Source organism: Bactrocera neohumeralis, chromosome 4, assembly GCF_024586455.1.
Source record: "Bactrocera neohumeralis isolate Rockhampton chromosome 4, APGP_CSIRO_Bneo_wtdbg2-racon-allhic-juicebox.fasta_v2, whole genome shotgun sequence".
NCBI classification, from domain to species: domain Eukaryota; kingdom Metazoa; phylum Arthropoda; class Insecta; order Diptera; family Tephritidae; genus Bactrocera; species Bactrocera neohumeralis.
The window spans coordinates 83,748,700-83,773,483 of NC_065921.1; the positions used below are offsets into that span (position 1 = coordinate 83,748,700).

The 24,784-nt window shown below is 24.3% G+C and overlaps 1 protein-coding gene across 3 annotated transcripts in view; it reads right to left on the reverse strand.

Annotated features, from left to right (window-relative positions):
* Positions 1-384: 384 nt before the first annotated feature.
* Positions 385-24,784, reverse strand: part of LOC126755135 (probable phospholipid-transporting ATPase IA) — a 133,812-nt gene continuing 109,412 nt past the window's right edge. Inside the window, exons 15-16 of one of the 3 annotated variants that reach the window (XM_050467488.1) lie at positions 14,717-14,748; positions 385-4,139 (exon numbers count right to left, since the gene is read on the reverse strand). In XM_050467488.1, the coding sequence (XP_050323445.1) occupies positions 4,042-4,139; positions 14,717-14,748 (130 nt within the window). In that variant the 3' untranslated portion in view covers positions 385-4,041. Of the gene's footprint in view, positions 4,140-8,302; positions 8,386-14,716; positions 14,749-24,784 lie in introns of all 3 variants that reach the window. The other 2 variants (XM_050467486.1, XM_050467489.1) reach the window with 2 other exon arrangements.

Consider the following 24,784-nt stretch of genomic DNA (forward strand, 5'->3'; position numbering starts at 1 on the left):
CTTTCATTTTTGCTATTTTATCTTGCATTTTCAATGGGTTTCAGCCTACAATGATTTTTCTGTTTTTATAGTTTTTTTTGCGTTTGTTATTTGCTTTTTTTTACCTTTTTCTCTTTTCAAAAATGAGCCACCCCGGTCTATGAATAAAACGCTTATTTAATTATGATACATATAAAGTGACACTTTATTTTTGAATAGAAATTCATTTAAATTATTTCTATTATGCATGTTTGTATGTATGTATGTAAGAATTAATGTAAACACACCACAAAAATTGATTTACTTGATTTTTTGCTTAAATTTTAATGAAGATGTTCGTGACTGCTTACTTCCGTATTTACAATGTGATGAGTATTAGATAACAACAATAAAGTGACGTTTGGATAATTTTTATAAATTATTTATTTACTTTAAGGTGCTGTTAGGAAAATGATAGTCAAGTTACAGGACGTTTAGTGAAGGTCACACGAAGTATATAGCTTTTTATTTTTTGTTTTAGGCATTCAAACTGATTTTCACGTAATATTGTATACAAATATAAGTATAATATATAAAACTGTCTTACAAAAATTGTAAATAATTTGACATAATTTTTTTTTAATGTAAGTCCGTTTAAAAAAATTATATGAAATAATTGGAAAAAATATTTTTTTTTGAAATTACTTTTTTTAATGTAAGTCCGTTTAAAAAAATTATATGAAATAATTGGAAAAAATATTTTTTTTTGAAAATACTTTTTTTAATGTAAGTCCGTTTAAAAAAATTATATGAAATAATTGGAAAAAATATTTTTTTTAATGTTTAATATTTGAGATAAGTAATTGAAACACATAAATTATGGAATTAAAGTTATGCACGAAAAATATAAATTTTTAACATTTATTTCTTTAAGGCTTATGAATTTTTGGTTTTTTTTTACCATTTTATGTCTAAGAAAGTTTTCAAAAAAATATAAAGCTCACAACATTAATATTTGAAAAAAAAACCTAAGCAATTACACATAATCTTTAGTATTTAATTAATATAAAGTCTGCTTATGCTATTATTTACAGTTTTAATAGTTTTAATAAGCGACCAAGCTGTCTTCACATCTAGATTTTTGAATTTATTTCGAAACTACTTTAATATTAAATAGTTTTTGTCACTCAAAACTTATATAAGTTACTAATTCGTAATTTTTTTCATTAATTTCATAATAATTATTTTTCAATATAGTGCCAATGTAGCTAAAGTAGTGTAAATGTTCCAAATATTTATGTATAATGTTATGTGATACTCAAATGTTGTGGATACATATTTGTAAGTTTGCCTATAATTATACTAAATTTTTCTTCAATTTTATTTTTTTCTTGTTTTAAGCTGCACTCAATTCATTATAAGGTACCAATGTGTTAATTTTATGCCATATTAATAATATTAGTAGTACTAAGCACATATATATGTATGTATATAAGTAGTTTTACATAAGTAATCCAATGAAAATTATTTTATAAATGATTTTTACAAAATTTTTAAACTCAAAAGTAATTTTTTTTAATTAAAAATTCAAAAATGCAGAATTGTTACACATTTCTAATAAAATATGTTTAATCAACACGAAAACCTGACGAAAATGTTTAATGTCTCAGCGCTAGTGGAGGCTAAGCAATTATCAAAAAATGTTGTATACTAGCCAAAATATTTCCACGAAGAACCCAACGAATACGACACAAAACTTAATTATTTGGAGACGGCTGGGACCACATCAAATTTCCTAACACAGAAAAATGGTACAAGTAACACAACAAGCTACGAAATTATCGAAAACATATGTATACATATACACTTCCGGAGTACAAAAAATTTAAACAAAATCAACAAGAACTCACCGAATTACATTAAAAAATAAATTATTTCGAGAAACCGGATGGAACAAGATCTAAAATTTGTACACAGAAATATTGTCCAAGTGATCTGGCAAGCTATGAAATTATGATAAAAAGACCGCGACAAGAATTTTCAACGTAATCTCCAAGCACCCACCGAATGACACTAAGAAGTTAATCACTTTGAAAATCAGATCAGAATTTTTAATACAGAAATATGGTCCAAGCAATACAACATGCTACAAAATTGTCTAAAAAATATATCCGCTTCCGGAGAACAATAAATTTCAACAAATTCTCCAAGAGCTCACCGAATTATAATAAAAAAATAAATTATTTTGAAAAACCGGTTAGAAAAAGGTCAAAATTTTGTACACAGAAAAGTGGCTGAAGAGTGGAAGCACTTCTATGCTATGAAATTATCACCAATATTATTACGCAAACGCTTCTCGAGATATTTCGGAAAAACCCGTTCGCTACTGCTTACTGGACACTGCTGGCCGCCTAGTAGAATTTTCGAAACTGTCTGTATACATATTTTCACAGGTTCTGAGTGGCGATTGTGGGTGACATGACTTCCTGCTAAAATATTGCCTATATTAAGGGGCATCATCCGTAAAACTCAATAACCGTTTCCACTCTGTACGCAAGCCCGTATTGTGAAATATATTTATTACTTATATTTTTATAACTTTTCAGATGGAACCATTTTTGAGAACCGTTTTTCGAGTTATTACGAAAACTCTTTGAATTTATGCTAAAATGTTGCCTACATTAAGACGCATATTCCGTCAAGTGCAAAAATTCTAAATTCAATATCCATTTCTGCTCTGTACTCAAGTAGCTTGTATTGTAAAATTAGTGGAAGAAAATTTAATATAGTTTTTTATGACTTTGCACTTTTGATATTCGTTGAAATAATTATGGCTTTGAATTATTTCTAAAAAAAATGTTGAACTTTTGTTTTGAGTTCAAATTAATAAAAGTCAAATTTTTTTAACGGTATAAAAAATATAAACAATATTTTTAGGAACACCAAAGCAAATATTTGCATGTTATTTGCTGTTGCTTTAATTAAGCTAAAATGCTTATGTTATTTTCCACTTCCTTTGTTTTATGTGCCTTCTCAATTGTAGAATTTTTCACTATTTTCAACTTTCATCCACAATATTTTTTATTTTACAATTTTTTACTTTTTTTATTTGTGTGAATATTAATTTATTTTATACAATTTGTCTTATTTATAATTTTTGTTATTTTACAAGCATATTTATTATACACAAATTAAGAAAAACAATTAACTAGTTAAGTATAACGGTTAATAATTAAAGTCATATGTCAGTTATCGGTTTAGTAATGCACACAATAGTAATTATAATTATAATGCCACTTTAAATGTTGATGCCACAAATGACATTTTGACTGCATAATGCTTCCACTTCTACGTCAATAAAGAAGAAGAAGAAGAAAGCTGCCACCTTTCACTTCATCATTATGTTCATACTATTCATGCTGTTCATTATGCATGAATTCTCGCTTTCCTCTTTGGCTTAGGCTAATATTATATAAATAGAATAAAGTTTGCTCTTAATATGTATGCTAGATTTAAACTTAGTATGCTAAAAATGTATGATTTTGTTAAGCTTCTGGTTTTCAATACAATGTTATCTTTTCACAGTTAGTTTTCATGAATATTTCGCATAATTTCTGCTTAAACATATTTATATTATGACTGACGTTGAAACAGAGTTTTGACAGTTGTGTCAGCTGTCAAACAGGTGCTGATTGTTTTTTGACTATTTTTGGCCATTTGTGTTGGGGATTTGAAAACAAACTTTTTTTTAATACACAACAGTTTAATTTTTTTGCTATTTTTTCAAATACTAGCTAGTATTTTGTGTGATATTTTTCGTATGCTTGAAATTTTACTAATATTTCGGCGTATTAAAAAATGTGCTTGGTTTGGGTCGCACATAAATCTTTGCAAGTAAGGAATCATCAGCATCCCCTGCGTGACTTTTTCATCCACTTTGCTTGGCTTCTGTAATGATCTTCCACAGTTCCATCCACTTTATTTACACGCTGTAATGATCTTCTTCACCCAGCGTACACTTCCTCCTCATTTGCTATAGTCTTCTCCATAACCAGTAGCAGTTTTTTGTGTAGCTTCACGCGCTTAGTTGCCCTCCGGTTTCGGCAAGTTCGTGTCGTACGCGCGTATAACGACGGATTGTGGCACTGCACCACCTTCCTCTTGGGAGAAAGCGTAACCGTCTATATTATAACATGAAGAAAAGAAATGTGATTAATATTGTTTGCAGAAAAGATTTGAAATTTGCAAGAGATTCCAAAGAAATTTCAAATTTAAAATGCGTCAAACTTATTATAAATGTCAGTCTTTTTGGAAATTTAGCTTTGAAACAAAATCTAGTAAAGTCACAATTTTCTAATGATTGAGAAAAAATCACTGGATTAATTTCATGAGATAGTTTTAATAGAACTTCTAATATAAATTAAATGTTTCTCTTCAAATATTTTTAAACAGTCTTATTGATTGCTAACCTACCCACTGCATACAGTAAGCTTTCATTAAGTGAAAGCTTTTTTTTTTGTAAACTTTCACACATTATACAAGCATTTCATGAGGTAAATTTATTTCTCCTCTATTTCTATGTTTATGATGTGATAAAAATATATCTTTAGCAATTTTACTAAGTGAAAGCTTTTTTCGTAAACTTTCATATATTATCCATCTTTTAATTGAGCTAAATTTAATTTATCTCTCATTTCTGTCTTTGTCGTTCCGAAAAATATATTTATAGCAATTTCACTAAGTGAAAGCTTCTTCTCGTAAGCTTTCGCAAATTATGCAAACTATTAATTGAGCTAAATTTATATCTTCACTGTTTTCTTCTATATAAAACGTTTGATAAAAATATATTTTTAGCTTTTTCACTAAGTGAAAGCTTTCTTTCGTAAACTTTCACATATTATACAAGCTTTTCATAATGTAAATTTAATTCTTCTTCATTCCTACATTTATCGTGTGTTAAAAATCTTTAGCAATTTTCCCAGGTGAAAGCTTTTTTTACAAGCTTTCATATATCATCCATCTTTTAATTGAGCTAAATTTAATTTTTTCTTTCTTTTCTATCTTTATCGTTTGGAAAAATATATTTTTAGCAATTTCACTACGTGAAAGCTTCTTTTCCTAAGCTTTCATATATCCTTCATGCTTTTATTTGAACTATATTCATTTCTTCTCTGGTTTCTCCTAAATATTTAATTTATTTAATAATTAAAATATTTTTCACTAATCTACAGGCCTCTCTTAGTATGTCCATTTATTAAATTAACAAATTTTTATTTAATAACGAGTCTTTTTTGTATTCATAACTTTTTTCTGTAAAGCTTTTATTTATTTCGACCACAATTGGCTTCAAATTCAGCTCTCTTTTTAGCTTTTACTGGATTGCTATTCCTCGTAGCTTTTAGTGAAGTATAGCTTCCATATTTTTTTAATATGAACTTTTAAATTCAAAATAAGTACCGCTATTTTTACTAAAAAGCTATCAAAAAAAATTTCTTTGGAATCTGTACTATACCATAACTCTTAAAATATATGTATATACCCAATAATTGAGTGTGTTGTGTTGTGCTTTCGACGCTGAGAATGATTAGGGTTGATGGTAAATCTTTTTTAATGAAAATGCTATGTTTACAATAAATTCCATATATGAATTTTGTGTATATTATTAGTTTACATATGTATGTCTATTATACAATTTGTGTTAAACGTGAGTGTTCAAAGGGCTAAGCTTACTTTCATTCAATAAGAATTTATCAAGGGGTTCTGTAGAAAAATTCGTAGTATTACCTCAGAGTACCCAAATCTTAAACAAAATACTGAGCAGAATTTTCAACTTACTCCTATAAATAGTTAAAAATCAAAAAAAAACTTGAAAGCTCAAGTTTGGAGCGCTTTCATATGTTTAGAACCGAGCTATTGAACGTGTGAAAGCTCACAAGTGTTATTTGCGGTAACACCTTTTAACTGAAAGCTTTCGTTGAGCCTTCAAAATTTTATTATTTGTATTCGTTTGTATTCGGATAAAGCATTTATTTGTCAGCAACAATAATATAAAAAAAAACTTCTTCATCATCATTAATTGTGGGCGTGAACTTGGCGCAGGCTTCTAATCATAGATTTTTGAATTTATAAATGCATAATTGATAAGATACATAATGCATATTGATAGGACACGGAGAAGTATACCGCTTTAGGTGCACAGCTGCACAAAATTTAGGGGAAGCTCAAAGTCAAGCCAAAACGACATTAACGATAGTTGGGGACCTAATGGGACAACATATCACAGCGCTGTTTTTACCTTAGCAACAGCACGAACTAATGACAAGCAATATTGCATTAAAAAAAATATAAATATATATATTAGTAGATACATGAAAAAACAACTTAACTATTCCGTCAAGTAATTATTGAGCCATCAATCTTTCAATAGCATACACAACCCTTTGCGCTATAATCTATTAAGCCACCTGCAGTGTCGACAATGAAGTTTCATAACAAATAGCTACCCAGAAAACATTATTACGGAGTATGGAGTTGGTATCATTATCTTAAAGATTTTAACTTTAAATGCTGGTTTTTCATAAACTCAAAACTAGCTTTATTATTGGGGATTCATGACTGTTGTTTTTTAAAGTGTTGCATGAGGCGAGAACAGCTCTTTTCCGTTTCCATAGACTTCGCAAAAGCACCGTCGTGGATACAATTTCTCTTGCGACGAAGCATTAAGCCATTTCGTATTTTTTATATTATAAAATATTATAAAGATAAAAATATTTAATTTATCAAAGCTTTAACTAAAAGTTTTAGTAGCAAATGTTTATGTATAAGAAAGCTTTCACTCAAAGTTTCAGGAACAAAGCTTTATCCATAAGAAAACTTTCACTCAAAGGTTTAGTAGCAAAACTTTATATATAAGAAAGCTTTCATTCAAAGTTTTTGGAACAAAGTTTTATCCAGAAAAAAACTTTCACTCAAAGTTTCAGGAACAAAGCTTTATCCCCAGAAGTAAAACCGAAAACCTGCACAGGGAAGTTGTATGAAGGCCCAAAATTTCAAATTTTTTCATCATTTCCAATAATAACACAAAAATAATTTTTGGCATTTTTAAGTGTTTTTTTATAAATTAATTGCATCAGGAATATATTGTATTTCTCAAAAGATACTAGAAACTTTTAGGTAAGTAGTTAAAGTGGCTATTTGACTAACGGTTTCACTCCCAAATAAAAATTAGTTCTTGAAAAAATAAAATAAAATTTTGTAAAGAAAAATGCATAATTTAAGGCATTACAAGGGTTAACGGATTTCAAAAAAATCGATTTTTGTATTATTTTCACAAATTCTACAACACCTCTAGAAAATTTTCCTAAATTTTCAGCTTGAACTGAGTAATAGTTTCGGAAATACCGCCTAGGCTATTTTTTTCGATTACAATTATTATAAAAAAGTTGCGAAATTTTCACTGAAAAAAGACTGTTTTTACACGAGAAAACCTAAGTAACCCCTTAAACTCCCTGCGAATTTACAAATTGATATTTTCTACGAGAACAATTTTCATAATAAAGTAAATTCTCAACTTAGTCTTCTCGAAATCGTTTTTAAAACTGAGTGACTCGCACTCTCTGTTATCATGGAGCTTTCTTTGATCTTTCTTTTATCATGGATTTCAAGTATTTTCAACATTTTTTAACAGAGGTTAAGTATTGCTGATTTGGGGGCACTACGCTATGAGACACTGGAAGAGGTAACGATAACGAGGCCACAAAATCTATGAAAACTCGCCTCAAGCGCAGCCATCCTACAGGCTCGCAGCTGAAACCCAGCTGGTATCGCAAAAAACCACCACTGTTCTCTGCATGGCTCATTAGCCTACCTAAACTAACGTAAGTATAGCTGAGAGTGCTCACATTTTTGCTTACTGGTTAGTGTTTGCCGGTGATGAAGTAAAATTTGTAGAATCACGCTGACTGACCAATACTTTAATTGAATGAACTTTTATTGCATTTTTCTGTATTTTTCCATTTCATTTGTTGTTGTCTTTTACCAAGCATATTAAATATTGCTTTTTCTTGCACTGTCCACACTCTTCTAGCAAATTTTTCATAATTTTATTAACATTATATTTTTCCAATTTTGAAGCAATTTCATTGCTTTGATTAAAGCTATCCCTACTGCTGCCGTTATATACCTACCTAACTACCTATATATCTAGAAATCATACCTTGTGGCTTTCATGAAACACACAAACTTGCCTCAACCACAAGGGAAACCCATCGTAGAGACACTGTTTTATATTATTTGCCACAAATGCTGTTAATTTTTTCATTGGTTTTAGTGTATTTGTACTCACGCGACAGTTCTAGTTCCGTTTCGACTCTGGTATTGGCACGACGCGTAAAAACGCTACGCAGCAGCCTCGCTGTTTCACTGAGTCTGTTGTTCGTATATTTTTTTTGGTTTTGGTTTTTGAGTTATCGAACATTTTGGATAATATATATTTTTTTTAACAAATCAGCGTTGTGAATTCAAGCGAGCGGTTGATTGTTGTTGTTTATATGAGAAAAGAAGGTAAATAAATAGGCGAAGGCAAACATTTATGCGATTAACAAGGATTATTAGTAAGAGAGGAGCTTTTTTTAATTCATATTGATTTTGGTTGATTTTCTCGCTCAAGGAACGCGCCAATTTAATTTTGAATTGTCAGTAGAGGAAGATAAGGAGTTGTTTGAAATAAAAAATACTGCTTTGAGTGTCTACGCCAAGGAAAGGAATGGTTGTTTACTGTTTTAAAATTATTTAAATTATTATTTTTTCTAACTAAAAATTTAATATACTAATTAGCAGAGCATACAACGGTTATACATGTATAAATATATGTATGTAAGACTATAATTTTAAGAGTGAGCTAGCAGAATTTAACTGAATATGAAACTAGCAATTGAATTTTCTTAAATATTTGAAAAAAAGATGTTTTTAATTTATTGTAAAATATTTTAAATTAAAAATGTTAAAACCCAATTTAAATTTTTTTTCAAATTTTATAATTTTTGTAAAATTTAAACTTTTAACATTTTTTCACATTTTTTTATTTAAATTTTTTACTTTGCAAAAATATTTAATTTAAAAAAAAATTAAATTTTAAAATTTTTGTAAAATTTTAATTTTTAAAATTATTCAATTTTTTTGAACTTTCCCACTTTTATTATGCGTATATTTATTTTTAAATTTTAAATTTTTTTTATTAAAAATTAAGAAAAAAATAATTTTTTATTACAAAAATTTTAAAATTTTTGTAAAATTTTAATTTTTAAAATTATTCAATTTTTTTGAACTTTCCCACTTTTATTATGCGTATATTTATTTTTAAATTTTAAATTTTTTTTATTAAAAATTAAGAAAAAATTAATTAATTAATTTACAAAAAAAAATGTTTTGTTTTCTTTTTGTAAAACTTTAAATGTGTAAATATATGACTACAATTTTAAGAGTCAACTAACAGAGTCTAAGTGAATATGATACGAGCAGTGGAATTTTATAAAATATTTGAATATGGTAACGGAAGTTTTTAATTATTTTTGAAAATTAACAATGTTAAAAAAATTTAATTTTTTTATATTTTTCAAATTATACAATAGCATTTTTTAAAAGATTTTCAATTCCTTTTCAATTTTAAATTTTTTCTTTTACGAAAAATATGTATTTTAATTTTTAAAAAGCTTTCTTCAAATTTTTATTTAACAAAACATAGTCAATCTTGTTTACTTTAATATTTTTATTTTCATTTCAATTTTTGAACGAATTTCGATTTAAATTATGAAAATATTTTAATTTTTAAAATTTTTTCAATTTTTTTTTCAAAATTTATACTTTCTTTTTCATAAAATTCAAATTTTTTCAATTTTTTATAACTTCCAAATTTTTATTTTACGAAAAAAAGCATCAATTTTTTTTTTTAACATTAAAGTCCTTACTTATTTTTTCGTAAAAATTCAATTCTTAAATGTTTTGTTTCCAAAATTTTTATATACGAAAATGTTTACTTTTTAATTTTTTTTTTAATTATAGATTGTTTCCAAATTTTTATTTCACGAAAAAAATTTTCAATTTCTTTTCAACTTTCAAATCTTGATTTTGCAAAAATATTTTGATTTCTAAAAATTTTAATTTTTTTTACTTTCAAATTTTTATTATACAAAAAAAGTAGATTTTAAAAACTTAAATTTTTTTTAGAGTTTCAAATGTTTATTTTCTTTTAATTAAATTTTAATTTAAAAAATATTTTGACTTTTAAAAGTTTTAATTTTTTTACTTTCAAATTTTTATTTTACAAAAAAAGTAGATTTTACAAACTTAAAAACTTTTTTTTCAAAGTTTCAAATGTTTATTTTCTTTTAATTCAATTTTTATTTTAAAAAAATTTTAAATTTTTTACATTATCAAATTTTTATTAAAAAAATTTAAATTTTTTAAAAATTTCCAAGGTCTTTTTTTCTGAACTTTCAAATTTTTATTATTTTGCTTTTCGGAAAACATTAATAAAAAAAACACTGTTTTTTTCAAAATTTTTAAATTTTGCTTTTCGGAAAACATTAATTATTTAAAAATTATTTAATTAAAAAACACTGTATTTTTTTCAAAATTTTCAAATTTCAATTTTTTTTGTGAAATTTTAAGTTTTAAAATTTTTTTTTTCCCCCAAAAAACAATATAAAAAAGTAATTCCTAATGATTTTTTTCTATTTATTTCAAATACAAAAACAAAAAAGAATTTGTTAAGGCTATTTTCCACATTTTATAATAACAATACACCACTTGACTAAACAAAATCCAAATCTTACATAAATTATGGGACAGTCGAAACAAGAAGTACAAATATGGGTTCACGAATTGTTTATGTAGAAATGTTACTATAAATATTTTATTTTAAGCAGCTAGGCATGCAATTAATTTGTTTTAATAATCTTTTTAGACTAATTAAGTTTAATCATGCATTTCTTAAGGAAATTATAATTAGCGGAAAATGCTTGACATTTATGGCTATTTTTTAATAGTTTTATGAATTGAATTAAGTGATTTTTCTTTGTTTATGGTTTGGGACAAAGGTGCACAGTTCGAATTTAAATTGAGGACAATAAAAAAACGAAGTAAATCAGTTTTACACTCAAAATGCTTAAAAATAATTTATATGAGAAAATAATATATTTTATTTAATTTTTTTTATTTTGTTTTAGCTTTTTCAATTGAAATTTTTTTTTTTAATTTTTAATTTTTTTTTTAATTTTTAAAATTTTTTTTTAATTTTAAAATTTTGTTTTAATTTAATTTTTATTAATTAAAAAAAATAAAACATTAGAGAAAAAAACAATTAATTTTGAAAAACATAATTAAATAAAATTTGTATTAATTAAAAATTATAATTTTTTTTATTTTTTATTTAATTATGATCTTCAAAATTAATTTTTTTTTTAATTTTTTCCTTAATTTTTTTAATGATGTTTTTTAATTTGTTCAAATTGTAGAAAACATAAAGAAAACTCGCTGAGTTTAGTGTTCGCCAACCAAACCTTAGATGGTTTGATTAGAAATACGAAAAACCCCAATATATAATACGTTATATACATATATATAATACGTTGATATTAAATATTCACAAAAAAATCTTCAACAGTGTTTTAGGGCTTCGCTTAGTACATACATATTTCAAAATTTCATATTTTTTATATTACAAAATATGTAGGTGACACCAAACGACGTAAATCTTTGTTTAAATAAGTGTTCAAAAAAATTGTACGATCATTCACAAAAATAGGATATGCGCCGTCACGATTCTCTACAGTTGCTCACGAGTTCCAAGAAAAGCATGTACTATTCACTAATTTTAGTATTTACTAAAATAAACACACGACTCTGGCTCACGATGACTGATAAATGCGCTCATATTTACATGAACCTCCGCAGGTAATATTCCAAAGAACGATAGTAAATGGAGAAGTCTGTGTAGAAAACTATGGCATATTGAATTTTAAGATAACAGAAAGTGTCTAAATTAGTTGCTTTGACACGATCACCAGGCGTGGAACTTCATGATAATATAAGTGAAGTTCAATCTGTACAATAAACGAAACTAACCTTAAAGTGTTGCACCCATACCATCAGAGTCGGATTGAAGTAAGCGAAGTGAGCTCGGATTTTTATAAGGGAATGAACTCGCCAACTCGGTAGCATTTCTGTTAAATTTTCACCAAGGAAAAATACCAGATTTAAATATCCTACAGTTATCGGTTATATTTTGGTTAAATACTCTCTACTTTCAATTTTTTCGAGTCAAGTAGAAATACCCTTCTGCTATCGATTATATAGGTTAAATACCCTCTACTTTCATTTTTTTTCGAGACAGCCGTGTGATAGAATGACTCAAACAATCAATCCAAAGAACATTCCTCCATGGGTAACATAGAAAAACTATATTTTTAGCAAATATTAAGAGTATTTTTTTTTATTGAAATTAAAGTAAAAGTTGATATTTTGAAAAAATACCTCGAACGATTACGTAGAGCTTTATAAAACGTTAAAATTCTCGGTTCGACTTGTATAATGACGATATTTTATTATAACAGCTTTATTATAGCCTTAGTCGAGCTTATATAATATTATTTGTCTGCAGCTAAAAAAGTTGTTGGTGTTCTAACAAATCCCCGTAAAGATGGTAAGAACTAGCTAAGTTGTCGTCGACGTCATCCAACGCTAGACCCAAGAAACGTGCTGTTTCGACGGGGTCGGACCAAAGGGAGAGGAATGTAAGATAACGAAAAAAAGTCAAAATGGGTGATGCACCTTTACTAGTAACTTTCTGGTATTGAAACCATTTTAGAGTTTAAAAATTGTTCACAGAAAAGAATGTGATCGCCAACGATGCGATTTTCTGTTTTTATAAATTGAAGAGGGTACTTAAAATTTGCCCCCGACCCAGTAAAGTAGAGCGTAATGAGCTAAGTCGATTTACTTTTGTTCGTTCGTCCAGTCCATCAGTTTATGAGATATTGATCTGAAAATATGCACAAACCTTTTTGTCACAAAGAAGCTGCTTATTTGTCGGAACTGCCGAGATTAGACCACTATAACCTATAGTTGTCATACAAACTGAACGATCAAAATTTATTTCTTGCATGGAAAATTTTTTTATTTGACAAGATATTTTTATGAAAATTAACATGAATTACTCTCAAGGAAAGCGCCACAATCTCCGAAAAAATTGTTCAGATCGGATATACCCTGTCAAGCTACGATAAATGCATCGGTGAAGGGTATTTATTTTTTTTACCTTTTTAAGTAAAAAGATGCAACTGTGAAAGGTGACATGATTTCTTTCTCGTCTCTATTTTGGAGTTGAATATCGTAACGTAGGCTCACAGATAGGTCGTCGGTAACTTTAGCACGAAGATTTTACATAAATTTATATAAGTATTTATGCTTACGCCATCAGTGGCAACGTAAGCCCAAAATACAAAGTAATTATGATCCCTTTGGAATAGCTTTTCATATACAAATATCATTATGTTACGTGTCTAATTACTCCTTATTCCATTAGCATTACTATTTCACCAAGAAAATTCACTATTCTACTCTACTTTATGTTCATCAAATGTTGCTACAAACTAAAATATGAAGAATGTAACGCTAATATGTATAATGCAACGCATAAACAAAGTCCTCATGGACTAATGATTATCAACGCACAACTTCAAATTACTATAATTACATTCTGAACTACACAGAGCGCGAGGCAGGTATGAAAACTGAATCTCCCGAGAACCAACTGCGCTAATTTGTTTTTAAATTACACTGTTTATTGCAAGTAATGCAACTGTACTCTACTATGTATGTATGTGTGTGTTGTGGAAGGTCTAACAATGTACGTGTGTATGCGTGTGTGCGTGGGTCCGATAAATTTCATTGTTGACTAAATGTAAGGTGAGAGGTATTCCTCTGTGTCAGCAGTGAACACACTTGTGAATGTGGATATATTTGTATGTGTATATGTATAGTTGTGCGTGTGTGTATTGATTTATGTCCACGGTGATTGGCTGTGCGATAAATTGCTGCGATTGCCGTGCACTCGATTATTGCTTGAATGTGAAAATGCAGATTTCAATCTCAACACCGCAAAGGGCAGCACGAGTCCTGCACACACGCACACAGACACACGGAAAAGCAGCTTGCTTGGCTGCTTTGTGCATAGCTAGTGTACATGTATGTGTGTGTGGTTGTCTTGTCACTTGTGTTGGTGCGTTTTGTTTGCGCTTTCACGTAATTGACTTCGCCAGTGACATTTTCAAATTCAAATCACTCGCTCATTCAATCGCTCGCCGGCAATCAGCAGCGCGTGCATTTGCCCTTGTGCGCCACTCTAATCATGGTCAGGCCGTCAAGTGAGTTGGTGATTTTCGCTTTTTCTGCGTCGCGGCGGTGCGTTCCACTTGCGGTTAATTTGAAAATTGAACAATTTGCGTATTTTTCGCGCGGCTCAATAGACAAATGTTAAATTTTTGATGATTTTTGTTTGACTTTCTGCTGTTCCGCGTATTTGTCTGCGCGCAATGTGTTCTTGTGTGGTTTTTGTGCGTTCAAGGCGGTTTTTGATTTTTTTTTTAAGTAATTGAGTGATTTGTGAGTTATGAGCGCCGTTGCGGTGAAGTGTGTGTGTTAAAAATTGTAAATTTGTGTGTCTAGTTTGCTACTTTCTTTACTTGAGTCATTTACTTACACCGAACTATTGATCCCAGTGCATACATTGTGCTGCAATGATGCGCAAAATAGTTGAAAATCATTTTTAATGTAATTATCAGTATTGTTTTTGTTATTGTACTGTTGTTTGCAAATTGTAATTTGGTAATTTAAATTTTCTGACTTAAAAAAGGAGCATTGCGAGTATATTATGATATTTTACATATTTGTTTGGTCAAAAAAATTATTTTAATTTTAAAAATGAATTTCAATTGTATTTCCAATTAAATTTTCTGTTTTGTATTTGGTATGCAATTTAATTTTAATTAAAATTTTTGCATTAATTTTTGGTTTTTGACAGTTAAAATTTTTTTGCCAAAAATTGTCTATACTTTTTATAAAAAATTTAATTTAAGTTTTATTTAAATTTTTTGTTTTGTACTTAAAATTAAATTAAATTTTTGTTTTTAATATTATTGAAATTATTGTTTAAAATTTTTTGTTTTGTATTTAAAATTAGATTACAATTTTTCCTTAATTTTTGAATTTTTGACAATTACAATTTATTTATTAAATTGTTTTTAAACAATTTTGATAAAAAGTTTCTTTTTAATTTTAAAAATTAATTTCAATTCATTAAATTTGCTGTTTTATATTTGGTATGGAATTCAATTTTAGCTAAAATGTTTGCGCTTGTTTTTGATTTTGTGAAAATTAAAGTTTTTACTTAAAGTTTTAATAAAAAAATTTGATAATTTTAATTAAATTTGTTTCATTAATTATTTTTATAAAATAATTTTGATAATTAAATTTTTATTGTTTATTAAATTAAAATACTTTTTTTCATTAACATTTTAATTAAAATTTTTTTGGTAATTTTTGAATTTTTTTTTAATTAAATGTTTTAAGTTTTTATAAAAGATTGGATAATAAGATTAATTTTAATTAAATTTTTTGTTTTGCATTTCGTACCAAATTATAATTTAATTTAAATTTTTGGCTGATTTTTGATTTTTGAATTATATTTTGAAAAAAAAAATTATTTTAGTTAACTTTTCTAATTTGTATTTTGTACTAAAATTAATTTTAATTAAAATTATTGCATTGAATTTTTTTATACAAAAATTTTGATAATTAGATTTTTACTGTTAATAAAATTAAATTACTTTTTTCTTTGCATTTAAAGTTTTTTTTTTAATTTTAATTAAAAAATTTAATTTTAATTTCAGTAAAAATTTTTGCATTATATTTTGCACTAAGAGTAGATACTTCTTCTGCATTGAAATATTATTAAAATTTTTTTATAAGAAAATTTTATAATTAAAATTTTGGTGTTTATAAAATTAAATTATTGTTTTTTGCATTTAAATTTTAATTAAAATTTTTGCCTTAATATACAAAATTTTATACTCAAGTGTTTAGTGTTAATTTTTTTTACAAAAAATTTTGAAAAAACGACGGTTTTCTGTTTGTGTTGGTTATTTAAGTGTTATTTGTTTTTTTGTTGGTGGAGATTTGAAAACAAAAAATACATGTTCTTAAATATAAACAGTAGCAACAACAACAAGAAAAATTAAAAATGTAAAGCATGCTAAAAACGTCAAAAATTGTCAAATCATTTCGAGAGCATTCAAAAATATAACTTTCTTAATATTTTTTAACGCAAAGCATGCTTGCATAAAATTATTTAAAAATACATATGTGTAAAGATGATATATTTTTTATAAAAAAATGTTGTCATTTTAATTTAAAATATTTAAGTAATAGCAAAGAAAATAATATAGATACAATTTTCTTGGACTTAAAACACTATTTTTTAATACGTTGTCAGTGAAAAAATTAAAAAATAAAAAATTAAAAAAAAAAATTAAAAATTAAAAACAAATAAAAAATTAAAAAAAAATTAAAAAAAAAAAAAAAATACAAATTTAAAAAAGAATTAAAAAAAATAAAAAATTAAAAAATAATATTTTAAAAATCAAAAATATTTTTAATAAATTTAATAATAAATTTATTAATAATTAAAAAAAATTGTAAATAAAATAAATTAAAAACATAAAATAAAATATTTTTTATCGTAAAAATTTTTTATTTCAATTTTGTTAAATATATTTTATTTAAAATTTTTTATTTTTTTTATATGGTTTATTTAATTAAAAACATTTCATTCAATTTTTAAACATTCTTTTTATATAAATAATTTTTAATAAAATATTTGTTTCATAAAATATTTATGATTTTAAAAAATTTAAATTTTTAAAACAAAAAAATTTACAAGACAACAATAAAAAAAATTGGGTTGTTGCATTTCTCTTAGAAAAGTTTACTGTAGGTAATTTTAAATTTCTTTACAAACAAAATTTAACAATTTTCGAATATAAAAATTATAGCAGTTCTTAAAATTATGTTTTTATATAATAAACACTGGTTTAAAATTTAATAAAATAGTTTGAGAAATTTTAGCAAAAATTTGTATCATAGATTGGGAAATATTTAAGCGAAAAACATGCGTCTATAAAGACAAGCAAAAACTATTTATAATGTAGTACTAAGCTATACAAAGTAAATAAAACAATAGAAATGCAAATATAAGTAAGAGCTTTTATTTTGATTGGTTCTAATCGCTTTATTCAGTGTCTTACACTGTGCGACAAAACAAAGTTGCGAGTTGTGAAAAGTAAACGAAATTAAAAGAAATATTTTTTGTCAAAAAGTGATATGAAAATATTTTTTACAATATTCATAATATTTTTTTTTCAACGGACATAAATTATTTGCAGACATTTTACTTTTCTAACAACAAGACAAGTATACAGTGCAGCATTAAAGTAAAAATTGCATAAAAATATGAAAAAAACGTTATATAAGTAAATATTATTCGATTTGCTATATTGCAAGGTCGTGCATTACACCGGTCGACACGAGTTTTGACTATTTCATGTTAAATTTCAGTTTCTCCCTCACCAAAAATAGGTGAAACATTTTTTGGATTAAAGTTTGTTTTTGTAGAAATCGTTTTCGAATATTTTCTTTTATGTTCGTGTCGGCAAATTAGACCCATTTTTTCCGTACTTTCGTTGATTTTATACATTTTTCAAATTTTTATAATTTAAAATTATATTATATTTTGTTTGCTGATTTTATATTTTTTAATAATTTTTTATTTTTAATGATTTATTTTTTATTTAAAATTGTATTTTATGTTATTTTTATTTATTTATTCAATTTTTTTTTAATTTTTACTGATTCTGTACATTTTTATTTAAAATTATTTAATTATATACATTTATTCTTTGTTTACTTATTTAATTTTTTTTAAGTTTACTTCCTTTTTCTATTTTTTTATATCGTTTGGCACTTAAAAATAATTTTTTTTGCGAATTTTAACTTTTTATTTATTTTTTTTTTTTATTCGTTTAATTTTCAGTTATTTTGCTTTTTTTCATTTAAAATTAATATTTATATACTTTAATTGTTTTTATTTTAATTTAATTTTTTTTTTTTTTACTGATTTTTTTGATGTTTCTTCATTTATTTTCATAATTTCAACAATTTTATGTTCAACTATTTTTTTTTATTTTTCAATGATTTTGTAAATTTTTATTTGAAAATAATTTATTATATACTTTTATTATATGCTTAATTTTTGATTATTTCTCCTTTTTTATATATAATATATTTTTTTTTAAGTATACACCTAACTATTATTATATATTTTTTTTTAATTTTTTTATATTTTTATTTTTTATATATATGTTGATTTTTTCATTAATAAACATCAATATTTGTTTCTTTTTTTAATTTTTAATTTTCATTAAAATTTTTTAATTATACTTTTTTTTATTTTTATTTAATTTACTTTTTTATTTTTTTTTTTATTTTTTTTTATGATTTTTTACACTGTTTTTTATACATTTTTTATATCTTTTTTCATTTAAAATATATTTTTTACATTTTTTTTTAAATTTATTTCTTATAATCAATTTTAATTTTTTTATTCAAAAACTTCAGAATGCAAATTTTTTCTCTGTTGCCTTATCCTTTCTATAAAAATACACACACATGTATTTGTTTTCACACATTCCATAGCGAAACAAATTTATTAACATTTAATCAATATTAAATACTATTTTAGAAAATTAATATTCATTAACATTTATTTTTATATGTAATTATATAAACATAAAATACATCTGCTTATAAGAATATTGTTAATTCATTAAGTAGTGAGGTACACATTTCGATACAATAATTAAGAACTTAGTTTTAATTAAAAAAATACATTATATAAATATATGTCTGTCTGTAAACACATACATATGTATGTATATCTTTCATAAAAAAACTCATTTAGGTACATTAATGCTTTTTAAGTACATTTTTTCACTTAAGTACATTTAACGTGAAACTAGAAAAACTCATTAGCTTACTTCGACTAAGATAAATAGAGGAGGCTTGCACCTTCGGTCTATTGTGCCCCCTTACTTCGACTAACACTTCACCATTAGTACAAAATGGATTGCATGAGACAGCTTAAGCATAGATTCGTATAAAATATATAATTTTTCTTTGTATATAGTAGTAAGTAAGTGAAATAAGTCGTACTTAGAGCTAGATCTAATGTATGTTATCATAACTCTATGACACAAATTACCAACTTTGTAAATGTAGGAAGCTATTTTTGTATATTTTGCCGAGTGCACACAATATTTGTATATATTTTATGAGCAACACTTACAGTTAGTAATATACATATGTATAAATCTATGTATGTATGTATGTATGTAGGTGTATATGCAGCTGACAACAGCTGAGAAGACTTGATTAGAATTGATTGCCTTTAATTAGAAGCATTGTAAATATGCAAGTGGCCGCTCGCATGGCTCATGCAATATGCATGTATGTATGTATGTGTGTGTATATTTGTTTTAAAAATGTTCGAAGAAAATGTGATGAAAAAACAAATATCGAAGACAAAAAATCGCTATGTGTACATATTAGGGTGTGTCATTCTGAGGCAACCTTTTTTTTCAACTGAAATACAGGGTAAAAACCTTCAAAAATGTGAAAAAAGTCACTCAAAAGATGAGCTCTTAATATTAATATTAAGAGGTGCCTGTTTCAAATTTTCTGTTTCCCGTATAAATTACATGGAAAAAAAATCATTTTTTTGGTGGTGGTTATTGTGCGGAGGTTATTATATGTGCACGCGATGGCTGCCAGTAGGGATGGTAAACTCGATTCCGATTCTACTCGAGAATCGAGTTTTCTCGTAAAATAATCGATTTTTCGAATGTCAAGAATCGATTCTTAATCGACTTCGACTACTGTACTTCAGATATTTTTATTTTTTTTTAATAATTTATTTATTAAAGAATTTATTCTTATTGTAGAGATAATTCAGCGTATAGTCTCGCAAATTTTGAGCATGATAGTCTGAATGGTTGCCATTAACGTAAGTCGACATATGCTGTTTTACCATTTTGCCACAGATAGACGAAGTACATGTAGAAATATTTGTATATGTATATATAGTATATACATATGTATAAGTATTTATCGTAAATATTTGCTTTTCATTTAAGGATTCATTTTCGTTGCGAGTAACTGGAGTAAGTTGTATATATTTTTTAGTTTCATTAAGTATGTATGTTTTGTTGATTTTGATGTACATATTTTTTCACTGGTTTAAATTGAATAATGCATAATTAACTAAGGCAATTATATACCTCAAAGCAAAAAATAAAAAAAAATATTAAAAATAAAACTAAAAAATTTATATTTTTTTTAATTTTTTTCCGTTTAAACTTTTAATATTTTTTGTTTTTTTTTTTAACATTTAATACCTTTTTTCTTGTAAGACATTTAATAATTAATTTTTTTTTTAATTTTTCTTATTAAAAACGTTCGAAGTTTATAAGGTGAAAAAAATTAAATTTTATTTTCTTTTAAGAAAAATATATTTTTTTATATATTTATATAATATATTTTTTAAATATATTTTTTTAAAAGAAAATAAAATTTAATTTTTTCTCCTTATAAACTTTTAATATTTTTTTTTTAAATAAAAAGATTACTTTTCTTCAAAACAAAATAAAAAAATATTTTTCTTAATAAGAAAATAAATAATTATTTTTCTTAAAAAAAAATAAAACAATATTAAAAATAAAAATAAAAAATTTATATATTTTTTTTAATTGTTTTCTCCTTATAAACTTTAAATATTTTTTTTAATTTTTTGTTTTTTTTAACATTTAATATTTTTTTTCTTATAAGACATTTAATAATTAATTTGCTTTAATTTTTCTTATTAAAAACTTTTAATAATTTTTTTATTTTTATTTGTTTCAACACCTAACATTTATATAGACATATCTACACTATTTGCGTTTCTGCACAACCTTCTGACTTTATTGTATATTCCCATTTGTTAGTTGTTCAATATTTAGTCAATAATACATTTATGTATATACATATATTAGGGTGGGTTAAAAAAACGAATATTTTTTCGCTTGGTATTCTGATAAATAAATTCTTAGACACCAAAGAGCTCTTAATTGTAACTGTTGTTGCTCAAACAACGGCAGAGTTCTAACGAGTTGACAATCCTTGGCCGAATAAAAAATTCGGGGCCGTTCTGGTTACAGCGCTTTGCCGTTTTCTAAATTTTTCTTATTATCAGTTAAAATAGTTTTGGTTGGAAATTGAATCCTCTTCAAAATGGGCTTGCGTGACCGCTGACAAATTATTAACGGCTTAAGTTTGATTTAAGGTCATTTTTTTTTTTTTGGAACTTTATATAGTATTAAAGAACAACAGTTTTAATTGCAAACCCCAAAGTTTTGTAGAAAATTGACTGCTCTACATAAATTGTCTGGATAATTTTTCGTTTAATTTAAGCGTTTACGAGATATTCAGCGTCCAACGTGAATGAATAAAATTAAAGAACGAAAAAAAAAACAAAAAATAAATAAAATATATGTATACATATATAAATGTAAAAAAATTACAAATATAGAAAAATATAAAAAAAAATTCAAAAAAATCCAGAAAAAAAAAATATATATATAAAAAATTTTCAAAAATATAAAAAATTAAAAGATAAAAAAATAAATAAAAAATTAAAAAATTTCAAATATGTATATAAAAATATTAAAAAATATACATATATGAAATTTAAAAAAATATAATAAAAATTAAAAAATATATAAAAAAATTTAAAAAAAATTTAAAAAATGATTTAAAAAATTCAAAGATATATAAAAAAATTAAATAATACATAACAAAAATGAAAATATATAAACTAAACTATACTAAAAAATATTAAAAAAATATATATGAAAAAAAAAAATTTGATTTTCTTTACCCACCCTACCATATATACGAATATATGTATATATTTTATTTAATTATTTAATAACTTGTAAAGTTTAATAATTTTTTTACAGATTGCGCGCAGCTATGAGGCAGTATGCAACTGCGCTTATAAAAATATTTGTTAACACATAAATAATATTAAAAAAATGTATATATGTACATACATATATTATTACAGTTTAAGTCGACTTAAGCAAAGGTAGGTATTTAAGTTTCTGAAACAAATCTAGTCAGTTACTTAAACTTTGTTGTTTAAAACTTCAATTTTTTTTGTTTTTTAAACAAAAGATAACTTCGAGTCTTAAAAAGTTTTCGCAGAATAAACGAAGTTGTCTGGACAAACTTAAGTTACTTAAAAATATTGCTATAAAAATGCGTCATATTTTAACTTTTTATTCTTCTGTGAAAGTTAAGAAAACAAAATTTTTAAAGACAAAAGATTAAAAAAAAACTATAATTACTATAAAACGAATTTTAATAACAAATATTATAATATTTATGAATACATTTTTTTTTTCAAGAACAAAATGAAGACAGGTAAGTATATTTTCAAGTTTTTTGAATTTTTCATTTATTCTTATAATATCTAAAGGCATTTTTCGAGGTTATAACCAAAGAAATTCTTAACATAGTCAAAACAGATTTGATTGGGAGACATTTTGTATACCGTTATTCTATAAATTACATGCATACATATATCATTGGAAAATTGAGCACTTTTTATTAAAATTGTAATATTTGGATATTTAGACATATTATACATATTTATATATGTATATTTATTTTTTTAATCAAGTAAATCTGCCATGACGGCAATTTCTAGATTTATTCCAAATATTTTGGTATTGCTAACATATAAAAATTTTCAGATTTGTTTTTGTAATGAGTCCTGCTACAATATAATATTTAACTATCACAGTTATGTTTAGCTGGTAATTACTGGTATATAATCAACTTGTATGTACGTGTTTATATGTGTGCAATATTTATTTGTAAGTATGTATGTATTTGCATGTGGAACGGTTTTGTAACTACAAGTAAGTATATGTATATGTATGTATATTAAAAATGATATTTCGTTGATAGTACAGAATTTTTATTACAATTTCTCCTAATTTTCTTAATTTTTTTATTTTCTTAATATTTTAATTTCATTTTATTTTTTATATTTTTTATTATTTTTTTATACTGTATACAGCTTTCATTGCTTTTTTATTGAGAAATATTTCTGTAAAAAAACACTGAACTACATATATGTATGTATATGGCGTGTGTTTGAGAATTTGTGTATTTAACAGTATTTTGCTAATATTTGGAACAGTTCTGTTTATGTAATATAATATTAAAAAATATTTTTGAAAATATACGTTAAATCCAAACTTTAAAAATAATCATATATATTTATATTTAATTTTATTTATACAAACAAAATTGGCATACATTTTTTTCGAGGTTTGGAAATTTTAACATGACAATTCTTTTTAATAATTATATGTAAAGAATTACCCGTTAATATGAACTTGCATATAAAAACTTAGAATAAAATATTTATATAATCTTAAATATTATATTTTATTATAGAAAATATTTTAATATTTTATTTCCAAAACATTTAAAAATTATGTAAAAAATTAAAAACTAATAATTTTCACTTCTAAAAAACTTAAAAATAAAATATTTAAAAATTAAAAAAAAAAAAATTTTTTAAATAATAACTTATTTTAAAAGAAACTTAAATAAGATATTTAAAATTTATATGAAGAAAAATCTTATTTTCGTTCCGAAAAGTTTTAAAACAGTATATAAAACAACTTTATTTTAAAAAAACTTGAAAAAAAGTTTTTAAAATTTGTATGAAAAAATTTTAAATTCAATGAAAAAACGACAAATATTTAAAAACCATTTAATTTTATTTCAAAAAACTATTATTTTAATTTTTATATTTATAAAATAAGTTTTAAAATTTTATGAAAACAATTTTTAGTTGATGGAAAATAAATTAAGAAAGAAAAGTTATATAAATTAAGAAAATATTTTAAATTTTATCTCTTAAAAACATAAAAATTATACAAAAAATAAAAAATATTAAGTTTTTTTCGAAAAATTTATAACAAAATATTAGAAAACTTTACGAAAAAAATCTAAATTTTATTTTAGAAAACTATCAATAAAAAATATTTTAAAATTATATAAATAATAAAAAATGTATTAAAATTATTTAAAAAAAAAAGATAAAATAATAATATTTGAAATGAAATAATAAAAAACTATGAACTTTGGAGAAATAAAAATTGTAAACCAAATAAAGTAAAGTAGTTTATAAATCTTATAACATGCTATCTAGTGGAATAACATATTTATTTTATAAGAGGATTTATAATTTTTTCTTAAAAGATTTATCAACGATTTCAGTACTCAAGTTTATTAGTTGTTGAAATTAAATAGAAATCGGATATTTACAAAACATTTTTTTAATATTCTTCGAAAACTGATGTTGAATATTGATTTGTAAATATTGTTTTCGAATTATCATTAAATAAAAAATAAATTTGAAATTTTATTAAAAATAATTCCATAAACAAAAAAATAACAAGGCGGTTTATAATTAAAATAAAATTTTAACCGATTTTAATATAAAAAAATTATATTCGATTTTAATATAAAAATTTATTAGAAATCCGATGTTTACAAAACAATTTAAATTTACAAAATTTTTGTTTGAAAGCTTATG